Genomic DNA, 15,000 nt, shown 5'->3' with positions numbered 1-15,000 from the left:
GGGCTTCCTAAGCTCGTTAATTCAAACAAGGGACAGCAGGCTGGGAGCAGAGGAAGGACAGAGAATAGAAGAAAAGTAAAAAGAAAGCCTGGTTAAAACACTCTCCCTTGTGTGCGAAATCCAAACTGTCCAGCTTCGCCCATTGTTCTTTGTGGCTCTAATGTGTTGAGAACAGCAGGGCACCCGCATTCAGTCTGTCCCATCAATTGTGAGCTTTAATTTGAACTACTTTTGCATTAAAATCGCTCTTGCCGAGCCCTTACACGGCAGTGTTGCGCCATCACAGACATTCACAGTGGAGCCTCCAACCCCCCCGAATATCCAACCCCCCTGACGAGCCAAGCATATCAAGTGTGCCTCCAGTACTCACAGGCTAATGAACAATGCACAAAAACAAAAGCCCAAGCAAGGCCTCCATTATCTGATCTTCCGCAAAAACACAAAAACGGCCTTCTCCGAGTGCAAAGGAAGTGCCAGCATGCCTGCAGGTGTGAGCAGCTTAAAAGAAAGGGCTTTGGCTAAATAGATTCTTTGACTGTCAGGGATTAGAGTCATGGCACCAGTGGTAACACACATCTTTTCTTTTAACTTACAAAATTTTCTCACGAGTCTGCAAGACTTCACTCCATCCGGGCCATTGAAATGTCTTAAGTTTTAATTAAGTTGGAGTTGTCAGAAGAAAGCTTTTTTGGCACAGATTCAGGGTCATTAATTACTGTTATCTTTGTTTCTTTCCAAAGAAAGGCCTCCAAAGACATGCTAGCTTACTTATATGGACAGCCGCCCTCTATCCTACAGACTCTAAACATATTCTGGTGAGGCTCAATTAGAAAGGAAAGCACTTCCTGAGACTGCTTTGGTTTAGTAACGCTGCAGAATGTCTATGCACACGGTTTTGTCCTGTCTCATTTACAGGAACACAGCCTGTTCAACTCCCCTTCCTATCAGTGGAGCAGCACAACTGAAACCTCATTTATTCTTTAACTTGATTATTGTACAGCACAATCTCATTCCTGAAGCCCTTCTCTTTAATTCTGCTCTGCTTTCAAAAAACAGATGTCTGCACAACCTTTGAATCATTAATTGATTTTCAATACTTATACAGTTAGCGAAAGAACACATGGAACATTCCTGTCCAGGTTTATTAAGATGGTCTTCGAGAAAACAACATTATAATTTGCTCTCAGCAGAAGATGAGCCAAACAAATAGCTATTTATAACTAATAGTGATAAACAAGCATTTACTACAGGATAAAATATCCATAGGCTTTTGCTTTTTGTTAGTTAGCTTTTATCTTCTCTTGAATTAAATGGTTTACCATTTCTTAGCAATTCATGTAATTGACTGTATACATTGTGGTCATGACTATTTAGAGATGCTGGACATGGGCGTATTAGACTATTTTAGAAGAATTCTAAAGTTATATCTAAACATATGAATATGGGAACACAAGTAACCGTGGAAACAACCATACAACCACAACATACAATGGAGATTATTTATACTGTAAGGAACACAAATTATGCTTCTAATGTATGCTACACAAGAAGAAAAGCAGTGATACAGAGCTAAATTCTAAATAAACATTATCAAATGGATTATTCACCAAATGGAAGAAAAAACTGCTTATACTGTAACTTTAAAATATGAATTTCATCACAATCAGCAAATTCCTGGCAGTTTGTTTAAGGCCTATATTAAAATGCTGTATTTTCCTTTTTCTTTTTATAGATAATTCTGGCATCAAATGCAGGCTATTCAGAACCTCAAGCCTGTGGATGTCTGATTTATGAGGTTTAAGCTTACCATTTTAGTCTGGCCAGGCACCGTACGTGGTCGCATTGACTACAGGAATCAAAATGTTTGTGGCATCGTGTAACTTCTTATAACTTTCCCCCTGAGTTCTCTTTTAATTTCGGTTTACTGGAGGCACTTACTGAAAATAAAATTAATAAAAACATTCATTTCATGATTTCTTTACTTGTATTTTGGATAACTGGTCAACACAATGAGGCATTAAAAAAGAAAGAAATTGAAGAAAAAACATGGAACACATAAAGTGAAAACATTATCCATTAATTGTATGCATAGGAATGAACAGAAATGCCAAAACACTAGCAGAGTCTGTCCCACAGACATTGCTGCAGATGGCCCATCTACAATAATATGATGAAACACTCCATCTCTTTGATGGATAATTGTTCTGGATTACTGCTTGGCAAACAACCAACAGTTGCACCCCATGGGACCAATCATTTTACTTAAGGACTTGTCCCAGGGTGCCTCCCAGAATGCCAGTGTGCTGCCAACGCTAGTGCCCCTTGTTTCCTACTTAAGTGCAGCCTGGTGGGCAGAGCTTGGAGGACTGCGTGTGCTCAGGACTAATAAGCCAGGCAGCCGATTGGCTAAAGAAGGCAAAAAGAAGAAGGTGACCAATTAAATCACAGCACCTGAGACTCCCTTACCTTGTCAAATGAAAAACATCTACGTCCCAATTAACTGCTTTGTTCACTTTACGATGCTCGGATAGAAACAGCAAGTTGTTTATTCATGCCGACATTACCGATTACAAAACAACCTAATTTCAGCTCCTCCCCCACCGTCTTCCAATGTAAACCAGATTTTTATTTTGTTTGTTCCGCCATTAGTAACAAAACAGATTAATTAGCGACATGGGCACTAAGGTAAAGGAATTCAAATCCTTTCTATGCTGGTTTTTCCTTTGTCTCACCATTGGCAAACGAACAAATGACCAGACAGAAAGTATCAGAAAGTCTGGGGCAAGGAGAAAGGCTTTTAAAGCAAAGACAAATTAGCACATTCTATGAAAACATGACGTTTTCCTGTCATTAACTAAAGAATCAGCCAGCTAATGAACAAGTATCTAAAATAAGCCTTGGCATAATTACTCTGGAGCCACGTATCACCACAAACATTTCCTAATAACATCACTGTGGTAAAATTAAACCATCTATATCCATCAACATTTTTCTTGTAATACTCACTTATTTGTATGCTTTTGGAACTATACCAGTTTCCGGTGAAACTCTGGGGCCTCTAGCAAGAAAAAAAAACTGGTTTTGTTCCACAAAGTATTTTAAACACATACCAGCATTGCTTGGAAGTAGGCCAGGAATAAAATTCCATCAATACTGACACCTTACAAACACATGTTACCAGTAACCACTACTTGAGCCTGAAGAAAGAAATGTAATGATATATCAGTGGCAATGTAGCAGTTGGCAACCTGAGTCAAAACAGTTCTAGGAAAGGTATGCTTGAGCATTCCACTCTGAGAATTAGACAAAGCCTCTGCCTTCAAACCTGGGGTCACACACCAGGAATGAAAAGCCACCTTCGCTATTCTTTCCTCCCTTATCCGCACATTTCAAAAAGAAAGTACGGAGGAGCCTGAAATCGCTTCCCTGTTTATTTCTTTTTTTAAAACATGGGTTAAGGGTCCAACCGAACCAACGCCGTACTGTCGGCCTTGTAATAATCATACTAATAATCATCCCTGCTAATGGACACAAAAAAAAGTGAGATAGAACAAAATGTCTTGCAGTGCTGTTTTTATTTCTGAAGTGGTTCTTATTTTAAGGAGCGGTGGCAGAGAGACGAGTTTACACGCCACACCCTGGGTCTCTCCTAAATGAATATCCCACAGCTACTGTAATGTTAAATAGTCTCCCAAACCTGTCATTTAGAGTAATCGCTCCTGAATCTGCGTCCGAACAAAGATCTCCCGTCTGGGTTCCAGTATTCTGTTTCAAAAACCCCACCGTGACGGAGCGACACGTGACACATTTTAAATTGCAAAGAAAACTAGCCAGTCTCTTGTGTGCTTCCTGAGTTACTCATCCATATGGACAAAAATTTCCCCAAACTGGATCCCTACCCCCAAATCCCCCCCCCCCCCTACCCTCACCTAAGACCAACTCAGGAAATAGAACACATCAGCCAGACCTGTGTTACAGAACAGATTATTCAATGCATATGCTAGGCCTCACTTCAACCAAATATCCCTCTGAGGAGGGGAAAAAGACACCATTCATCGCAAGTGTATAAATCTACTAATTCTGACAGAGAGGAAGCCAGAACTGCTTTTTTCTTGAGTTTTTTTTCTTTAAAGCACATCACTTTTTTATTTTCAAAAATGCATTTTGTACCCCTGGTGCAGCGCAGACACCTGCCCCACATATTGGTGTAGAACTGCGGAAATGTCCGACCACATGAGACAACTTAGCCGATCGAACTGGAATTGATTTGTGGTGCAATACCTTATTGATTCCAGTTAATACCGATTCCGCTCCCTCATTTCTAAAGTAAATACCATTTAACAAAGTTTTTTTCTCCCTCATTCATCAAAGTATGACAAACAATGCCATTTCTACACAGTTACATTATTAGTAAAGTTATGCTTATGCCATACAGCTTGTGAAATATTCACACTTCTATTAAGACAGATTATTTACTCATTTCTGCAGTTTTGCCTCCACCATATAGAATTAAAAAAACCTACAATTACAAGTTATTGTCACCAAATAGAAAGGATTCATATCTTTCACCATTATCCTTATCCAGAAAAGTGGGCCTATGATGTCATTCAGTTTCACCCCCCTGAGATTTCTTGCATCATTCTGGGTGAAGTGTGTGTGTCTCTAACATAGTTATGGGGTCATTGTAAGTTTTACCCATGATTTAAAGAGCTCCCCTGTGCAAAAGCTGATCAGAGTCTCAGAAAGTCACTATCCTGGTAAAAATTCTCACAGGCTGGAGTACAATGGCTGCCCTTGTTTGTGTACAGTTGCACGTTCATGATAAATTCTCACCCACATATGACCACACTGTGAGTGGTTACTGATTACACAATATTTACACTTCGGAATGCTGCAGGAACATTTCACTTGCAGTTTCAATCAATCAGCACTCTCTGAAATTAGGATTTAAAGATGTTTCTCCCACAAAAATGCATGGGATATATAGTCAAAAACATGTGTGGACTTCCCTCCCATTTCAAAATAATCCTGAATGTTGAATATGTATATAAACATATACAAAACCTTTTAATAGCATCTAAGGTTTGGATATTCTTAATACATTAAACAGAGATGAGTTCCTGTCTGCTCACAAACTATATTACAGGGATTAAAATATGTAAACACAAAATGAATGTCTTTGATTTGCATATTATATTTCCCTTTTAAAGTTGATATGGAAGATTTAAGGGCCAGTGTTTAATCCTCACACTCCTAATCCCTAAAATTACAAAGACAGACATAAGTGCACGTCTGCTGTTTAAATTAACTTAAAAGAAAGTAAATTCCGGAAGAAAAGGAAGGCGTATTTATATTACAGTGATTTAAAATCTGTCGCCTTAACACTTATTTCCCATTAAATCTACTGACCTGAATTTTACACTAAAAGCTTTCTGGTCTTTGACAAGAGGTGAAGAAGTCCAGAGATCCTAAACTCATGTACACTCATCTATTGAATTATTATTCCTTTGGTACATTTCAGCCTCTACAACATAACCATTTACAGAAGTCCTGATTGTACAAGTTTCATCTAACATCTTTCTTTTGGTTATCCATTACATTGGTTACAGTGAAATGGTGAGACTTTCCCCTCCTTCATGCTTTTAAGTGTTTCTTCTGTTTTTGGAGAAGGATATAAAGCAGAGCTAAAGCTGCTTCCAGAACCTTCCGCACAAGAGTGGAGCACAGGAGTTTCGAATTTAGAATGAAAAAAGTCACCCCTATTCACTCTGTGGTGACAGCACAGTGACATTACATTGCCTTAGGAGTTCTCAATATGACAATAAATAGGTAGCTGGTTATAAACTCACCTCCACGGGCCCATTAGCTCACACTGTAATGAAAAGACACTTGTATTTAAAAGGTAAACATCAATCTGACAGCTAAGATTTTTTAAGTCCTCTCCAACATTTATTGCATCAGTGAGGAAAAAACAACAACAAACCTTCCACATATCAGCTAAAAACAATTCCACTATCAAAGGTAAGAAAAGTTGCCAGCGAAGCAGACTGTTTTCCAAATATTTTTTATAGAATCAATAAAGGTGATTTGCATGTGCACTTGAGCTAACAAGGTAGAATCTGCATCCAATAGACCTCATCATTTATCAATGTTGGTGACAGAAAAATGGGAAAAGCCATCTCAAATTGCGAATCATTTTGCTATTAAGAAAATTGTTGTTGTCTAATCAACTCAGCTGATCACGCCTCGTATCTAATCACAAAAGGGAAATAAAAATAATTAAATAAGGAATTCCCAGGGGGCGAGTGGGTGTGGGGGGAAATATACATAATAATTCCATGGATCCAAATGAAGAATGGGCATGAGAGACGTTTTCTTAATGAACAGCAAATTACAATCACTAAAGTAAAGTGAGCCATCTGTCTTTCCCTTTGTTTCCACAGACTGAATAGCAGAGTGCAGTTTCAGCTGAATTCCTATTCAAAATGGCAGGCCGCCTTATCTCCTGTCCTGAAGCTCCAGTCTCTTTTCTGCAGTATTTTTTTCATACTCTGTGACATATGTTTGTAATACACAGAGCGCTAAAGGGACCGGTTTAAATGTAGCTGGACTGCATGGACTTATGCGTATAGAGGTAGATGCCAGTGTAAGAAAACCAATGGCTGTTATTAAAACTGACTCATAGCCTCCCCCCTAGACTGAGTATGTCTTTCAACAGAAAACAATGAAGGCATTTCTTTTTTTCTTAATGTTGTGTCTGCACCCTTAGTGCAGCCAGGTGACTTCAGATAAGCCAGCCTAACACAGGGCTGGAGGCTGCATGATCACTGGAGGTTCACCTTCACCCCCTAGGAAGAAGGCAGGAACACAAACCAACAAGCCAGGCCCTCTTGCCAGAGCCCAAAGCCAGGCCTCCCCTCCAGCAGGATAAGAGCAGCTGACGGAAAGTACAGAAACTCAGAGCTCAGAGCCCCCCTGCCCCCATCAAGCCCCTGAAAAAGATCCATCCCACCTCATCTGATAAACAGGGAGCAGGTAGGGGCTTGGGCCCCGCATGCCATCCCGTTTAAACACCTCGCTTTCATCTTCCATCTGCCGCCCGCCCTCCGTCACGACATGGAGGCCGGCCCTTATTTGCATCCCGTTGAAATTAGGTGCAGGCTGCGAGCAACCGAGCAGGAAGGAATCTGAAACCGAGGGTAACAAGATCAGGAGGAGGAACACTTCCCCTACTGCAAAGCCTGCTCGTTTGCTCCTTTTAGTCTTTGAAAGGCTTTCTTATTATGTGCTTTGCATATTTCAGCAGAGAATCTACAGTAAGCCATCCCCTGGGACGACTGGCCCAATCTTTCACTTTGTGAAGAAGACAAATGCATATAATTATATGTAAGTATATCACACACCCACATACTAATTATCTATAAACATATACATACTCATTCATGTGGAAGTTAAATATCTCCTATTTTCAGACCACCGCAAGGTAACTTGATACTACCAATATCTCCAGTGCTCCGGGCTACTGTTTATGCAGTCATCGCTCATAATAGGAAGGACATTGTTTTTCAGAGAAAAGGTTTAGCCGGTCTGCATACCAGGGTCCACTCAACATACCAATGACCACTTTGAAGATTACTGAGATGTTTCCCTTTGTTCACCAGAGGAATCAAGAAAACAACTCATTCGCCCTTTCTAATAACTGCACCTTTAGCAAAAAATCATCACAGGCAAGGAACAAAGCAGGCCAAACGAAATGCTGGCACATTATGAAAGAGTCACAACAGAAAAAAATACATATAATTCTAAATGGAAACAAAAAAATGCTTGCTTAATGCTAATGCACTGTATTAGACCACGTATTAAAGAGCATTGTCCATCTGGCTTTGCGGAATGCTTTTAAGCATTTCTAACAATTAAAAAAAATGATAATTCGACGGGTTAATTTAAGTAAATGTGCTGAAATTCATGAGCATAATCCCAAACAAGTAAGTGGGAGTTCTATCAGGTCTATTTCAAAGTATTAAGGATTACTAGTAGCAGTCTAATCCTACTGAACCTAAGGGAGGTAAATTGCATTGTGTTGGAAATCCTGGGCAGGATAGCAGAGAAGGTTAAATGAGTTCCTTACTCTGTAATCGAATATCACACACTACTTATCTATTCAGTGAGCACCTAATGTTTAAAATCAATTACGACAGGAATGCTTTATACTGTCTGTGTCTGATGATGTGCACAAAACTGCAAAAAAGGCAGCAGTTCAGCTATTGGTCCATATCACACATTTTATATAATTATTTTTATTGTATTTTTTTTCCCAATGACACTATTAAGTAAAATCAAACCACATTGATTTTGCTGAAAATATAAGAATACATTATGGACAAACTCCTTCTAATGGTGACATGGTTAGTTTTGCACCATGTGTGAATTTGTTCATTGGTCCACGTGTGCCTTGCAGCCTGCAGGAACCATATTTTACATGACCACAAATGGGTTCCTCTTATGACAACAAGAAATTTTTCAAAAAGAAAAATTTTCACAGAATGAACCAAAAGTACTATGCTGGTATTATTCTACAACTAGTATCTAATAACTAGACCTCAAATTGGCAGCGCAGGTCACGGAGAATGTTGGTAAAGCCATAAGGCAGCTGGTTTATTCAAAGCTAAAAAACATTTTCCAAGCTATCTTTATAAACAACGGATATCTATGCATACGTATATTTCTTTCATAAAATGTGTTGCTCGTATCAGCGGATTGGGAGTCGTCCTTTGTTAAGCCGGCTTCAAATCCCATGAGAAATTGAGAGGGGGTGGGGAACGGGAGAGCGAGAGAAAAAAAATGACAAACTCCTGCCACTCTTTGTTCCCAGCAGTGCAACGTTCCCGTTTGGTGGTCTGTAAGTAGCCGGCCCTGCTATCGTTCCCATACCTGTCACCCTCAATAGGCTTCACAGTTCCTGCACACAGACAAATGGACTGACCTGGCGAGCCTGTCTGACCCTGGGACCAGGAAGAAGACCACATCTGGTTATTAATATCAGTGCATCGCCAAACGGTACCTCCCAGCACACCAAAGTGGGTGGGTGGAGGGGTGGGGTGGGGTGGGGGTGGGGGGGTTTGGTGCAATTAAACAATATTCACTGAGTGTCAATCAGCACACAGTTTTGGACCAAAGCTTCTGCCCTCAAGTGCTGAAATGACCATCTGGTTATGACCAAGGAAAAGAATACAAGAAATTCTATTAATAACTAGGGGGATTAATGAAAGAAGGGCAGGCTAAACTCTTTCCTTTGTGTCCTCACACTCATCTGTCTTTAGGCTTTAATTATACCCCTCCCCGCTCCCAAACCTCTGAAAGATTTTCATTGTAATCTGTGCGCAGGTGAAAGCTGAGACGATTTGAATAATCTGCGCCCATTCACCGTGTGGGGGAGAACTAGGCGGACAGCAGCGATGAAATGCATTTATTCATGGGGAATCATCGTAATATTTGTGCTGTCCTGGGTTTGTTTGTGGCCTTACAGCGGTCTACGCCGGCCCATAAATTCTCTCTGCGCTCTGCCCTCCTGCTTCATTATGCCACAGAAAAGGCAGCAAAGATTTTTTTCCTCAATTCTTCATTACTCCTTTTCCTTCACAATATTTCTTCTGCTTTTTTATGAACTCTTTAAGATGTGCAAGGGTTTCTTTAAAACAGGTGAAACAGTGTGAAATCCTTGAGTTATAAAAATAGAGTGAATTATTTTACCAATTGTTCACATCTTTCAGCAGCTAACAAAAATCCAATTAAAAAGAGAAGGGGAGGGAGGATAAGAGAAATATTTAGGGATATGTGTCTTCGTTTGAATATTGGAGGGGGGTATATTTGATATAGGCTTTTTTCATTCTTTAGAAATACAATGACTTTTTATGCAAATACATGCGGCTCAATCTCCTGTCCATTTTACAATCATATTGGACGAAATGACAGTCCAATAATTAGAACTGCATATATATGGGGCATTTGATTTTCAAATGAGAGGATCGGGGCTGACCTCCTGTAATGAATGTGGTATAACTGCCGGCTGGTTAATAACATGCCCGTCACCACGCCGCCATCTTGATGGTGATACGTAGAAGAAGAAAAAAAAGAGAGAGAAAAAACATTTTTTTGTCAAATATAAGGGTATAAATATGCAGAATAAAAAAAAATAAAATAAAAAAAAAAAACCTTTCTTCTGATGAATTGGAGATCCCATTCCTAGCACTCCCCCCCTTTTTAATTTCCCTCCTCATTTCCCTGCCCCGACCAATGGTGTTGCCATCCATATCATGGATAATGAGATGGCCTATCCGGAGCTCCCCAGGGAGGGGATGGGAGCGTGAGTCTTCCCACTCCATCTCTCCCTGCCTGTATGATAAAGATGAGCATTATATGCACCGGGGCCCCGGTGGGTTCAAAAGGGGGGTGGAGGGGGGGGACACACACACAAATATGGAAATGGACTGGTGGGCTCCAGACAGGCCATTCTGCTTGACTGATGACGGATGCTCAGGAAAAAGGGAGCTTGGTGTAATTAAGCAGTTCATAGCCCCTGAATCTCAGCCGGAGATGCGCGCTGGACATCCTCCGGTTAAAAAATCCTCTGGAGAGCCGGCCCAGCTGAGGAACAGGTGTGGCGTGGTATTTGCATTTCCTTGCATAGGCTTTCGAGCACACTGACCATGAACATTCTTGGTTCTAAACGACCCAAGCCATGCCAGAGCAAATGCTCCCTTTTACAGAGACGCTCACTTCCTGGCACTTTCACAGAGCATTAAGATACCTTTCAAATGATCTTGACATATTTACACTAATCTATATTTAACCACGCGGCAGTTATCATAAATCTGCCGGCTTCCACCATCTTCAACCAGTAAACAGAAAAGGGAGAAAATTATTTTTTTCTGAAATACAATACCCTTTTGAATAGGAGGGTTATTTCTCTGACTTCAAAAAAACTTTAACACAGTACCAGCCTGTAATTTGCATTAAGAGAGTGGGTGAAAGCTTCGATACAAACCCTGCCAAGGAACAGCCAGCTTTCATGAATGTTCAATGTAAGGTGGGACAGCGCCTACATTTACCTGCTGTGCACTTGCAAAAGAAGGAAACATTGTGCTGCTAATGTCATTTAGGCCTATTTAATGTCTGGAAAACCAAAGATCAGAATTCCCTTCAGTGGAAGTCTGAAGGTACAAAGCGGTAATAAAAAACTGAATATGCTTTTGTTTGTATCTTCAATCATTTTTTTTTAGTCATAAAGATATTCTCTGTTCCAAGGCCATATGGAAAGGTCATCAACACTTTGTTCTTTTGTGTGTTTGGCCAAACTATCCAATCCCATATGCCTTTCACCTTAAAACATAAAAGAAGAGGTGTTTTTCTGGTCAAATAAAGAAATCGTTTTTTTTACTACCACATGTCTATGAGTAAAATATTCTTATTCCTGCCAAACGCATTAAACCCGCATCTGTAAAACAGATTTTTTTCTCCCCCTGCAAGCCTCTGTTTAAGGTATGGGCAGCTGAGCGAAGGGTGAGGGTTGAGCAGGGAACCTTTCACCTCTCCCAAGTCAAAAAGTGGCCCCCTCCCTATCAAAGAACAGCATGCCTCTTATGTAAGTCCACCTGCCTGTCGGCCAGCAAGAACGAGGATAAATAAATATAGTGTCAGGAAACGGAGAAAAGCTCCAGTTTCACCCCCGATTTAACTGTCCTGGCTTCACAGAAATTACACTACAGAGCCAGAAAAAAGTCAAGTAAAACCGGAGCATGGAGCATTATTTTAAACTTCACACATCTGGGAAAGGTCCTTCACACACGGAAATATGGCCAGAAACATTCAACTGCTCCCTACAAATTCCCAGATTATAAAAAGATCCAATAGTCATGGGTCTGGTTTGGGCTTTCCCCCAAAATAAGCACACCGATTTTCACGCATTAGATTCTCCTTCAGATGAGAGGAACATCAGAAGATCAGAAAAGATCTATGTAGATCAAAAAGATTATCGCCAATCAAACAGCCGTAAATATCCTTACTCTTGATTCATTTGCACAGGCTTTGAAATTGACACAGAAGCAGGATGAAATATGAAAACACAACTGAAACATTGAATCCCCACATTGGTCAGAAATGTAAAACTGGGGGGTGGGAGGTTTGGTGAAAGCTGTAACAATATTTTTTTAATTCACAAAAAAGTAGCACGTAAGATCATATATCATGATGACTCTTATATTAAATATCCAACAAGCAAATGCCAACCACACTTGTATGAGTGAACACTTAAACAAATATCTTGACAAATATCAACAGAGACCACGAACATTGCCTTGTACACGGATGTGGCAACAACTCAGAACCACTGAGAACATGCTTCAAGCTAGGCCTTTCTCACCCTCTAATCTCCAATATACTCTTCTTCCTACATGATGTGAAATGCTTTTTGTTGCCATGGAACCTTTTTTATTTGCTTAGAGAATTACTAGAGCCCTCCCTCCTCCCGTTTTAAACTGCTAAGGATTTCAAAACCTTCCCATGGATCCATTCTCTGATGCTAGGCCTCAAAATTCCACATGCAGTCCTTTCAGGGCTTCATTTGGCTCACGCTGACTTCACTCGTCGCAGGCTTCACTCTTTGTTGTTAGGTTACCAGCAGCCACATTACCAACTCTGTCTGGATACATGAATAAAGTGAGGCTTCCAAAAGATTAAATAATTGTACATTTTTTCACATTTTCCGATTTATATTTTCACCTCACTTATACTTAATTTGGGAACACACCAGAATATTAAAAATGGGGTAATAATGAGAACCATTTTTTTCTGTGTAGCCTAAGTGGTCATTGCCAGTGACTCAATTAACTTCTAAATACACAGCCAAGCATAGCTCTTTAGCACTGTTTGGAAAAAGTGACCAATGCCAGTCAGTATATCCTCATTATACTAATAAAGTTCATACTGAAGACTACTCTAATGGGTCTGTGATATATTGTCAGTCTATGATTTCAAGATGTCAGTATTATTGTTTCAGGCAATCACACCAACCAAGTAAGTCAACACCCAAAAGCACTTAGGTACAGGATGAGACAACACTGCCCTTCCCTGCACCACAGCCACATAAATATCAGTTATCTGCCAAGCAACTAAAATCTTGCAGTGTAATATAAAACAACACATCTCCTACAGAATATAATATTCACACTTCAAAACATTGCAGTGCATCTGTAAACAGCACATACTAAAAATAACATAAACCCCACCCTCTCCACACAAACACACCATCACCTCAGAAACCTGCTGTCATTTGATGGACGACAACAGAGATTAAAGTAAGCGACGATTTTGAAAACAACAATTATATCTGCCCATGTCACTGGAGTTTATTGATATTTTTGCACGAATTCAATTAACTTTGATTTTCAAAGGCATGATGCAAATAGGCTGACTGGCAGATTCCTCACTGTAAGACTACACAGACTCTCACAGATTAACAGCAGAGTACAGGGCAGGAGGAGGGGGAAGACAATGAGCATAAATCAAATTTACAGGTCGACTAATGATGCCTGAGATCAGACAGTGAAGGTTCTTGAGGACAAAACCCCATGACCCGTGTTCATCTTGCATCCATGGTCTAGAAAGGGAAACAACTGAAGTCCAACCAGAATGGCTGGTTTGAACCAGAAACGGTGGTTTCTATGTTTATTTGTTTCGTTTACATTTTTTGTGGATAAAGCCAATACGAGCCGATGTTTTGTCTGAATCACCCCCAACTTCTTAACCCCTGCAGACACAAGATGTACGATGCAACCCCTGCAGACGCGGAACAATTGATCCACAACAGGAGAGAGGATCACAACATGGGAGGAAATGCACACTGAGCTGTCGGGCGTCAGCAGTAAAGCTTGTGAAGCCACGTACCTTATAGAGTTTCAGTGCCGTCTCGTGTCTCTGGTTAGCTGCGTGTAGGTGCAGCTTCTCCACGCTGTTGCTGTAGTAGTCACAGGCATTGCACTTCAGGTGCACCGGGTTGCCAATGGCGATGCACTTCAGCCTCCACTGGTTGGGCTTGCCCCCTTCTTTGATGTGGGCCACCAGCTGGTACTTCTGCATGTGCTTGTCGGTCTTGCAGTGGAGCTGGAAGTTGGCTTTTAGCTGGGTGTTGTAGTTGCAGAGCTTGCACTGGTAGATGTCTCCGATTACCGCCCTCCACTCCTCCTCGGGGAGCGAGCGCTCGCTGTTCACGTGCACGCTCAGGGCCTCCAGGCTGTCCGAGGTGAATTTGTTGCACACAGCGCACTGGAACAGCTTCAGCAGTGGGTCGCTGATATAAGGTGACAGCTCCCCAGCAGAGAGGACGGACAGGTCATCACCCATTAGCTGACCACTGGCAAGACGGATCTCCGGCGGCAGCTCATTATTTACTGCAGGGAGAGAGAGGGAGAGAGAGAGGGAGAGAGAGAGGGAGAGAGAGAGATAGAATGGGCAGGTTTTTTTGTTAAAATAAGAATTGAGCACACAGGCCAGTGTAGGGCATATGCAAAAGAATTCAATAAAATTAAGCCTTAGTGAGGGGTACGGCTTCTATAAAGCTTAAACTATAAAAAGCTGTAATAGGATTGAATCAGGATCAATTACAATCACCCCTTTCAATTCTTAAACTCCCTCATCAGATAGCTTTAATTACTCTTACCGAACAGAATGTCATTATGGAATTTGTGTTTTAAAAGACATGAAATTTCATCAATACAAAAGGATCCTGACACACATTTACCCCTTAAAAAAAGTATGAATTAAATTGCAATTTATGCACTTAATCTTTACTCTTACATCTTAGACTAATGAGTTGTCCAAAAAAGGGTACCAGGCTAAGAATCTACACAAACAAAAAATAAAATGACTTTTTTTCCCCCTTTTAAAATGAGGCTTAATGTGAACTTCCATCACAGTTCCTTTTTAAGCATCAGCACAAACTCACAG

At 40.7% G+C, this 15,000-nt stretch overlaps 1 protein-coding gene across 1 annotated transcript in view; it reads right to left on the bottom strand.

The window, feature by feature from the left end:
* zfhx4 (zinc finger homeobox 4) overlaps positions 1 to 15,000 on the bottom strand; it is a 79,991-nt gene that overhangs the window by 44,312 nt on the left and 20,679 nt on the right. Inside the window, exon 3 of the mRNA XM_061240002.1 lies at positions 13,942 to 14,444. Coding sequence (XP_061095986.1) covers positions 13,942 to 14,444 — 503 coding nt within the window. The remainder of the gene's footprint in view (positions 1 to 13,941; positions 14,445 to 15,000) is intronic.

This window comes from Conger conger, chromosome 4, assembly GCF_963514075.1.
Source record: "Conger conger chromosome 4, fConCon1.1, whole genome shotgun sequence".
In the NCBI taxonomy this organism is placed as follows: domain Eukaryota; kingdom Metazoa; phylum Chordata; class Actinopteri; order Anguilliformes; family Congridae; genus Conger; species Conger conger.
The sequence above is the reverse complement of the archived record's forward strand: the minus strand, read 5'-3'. Positions and strand labels throughout refer to the sequence as shown.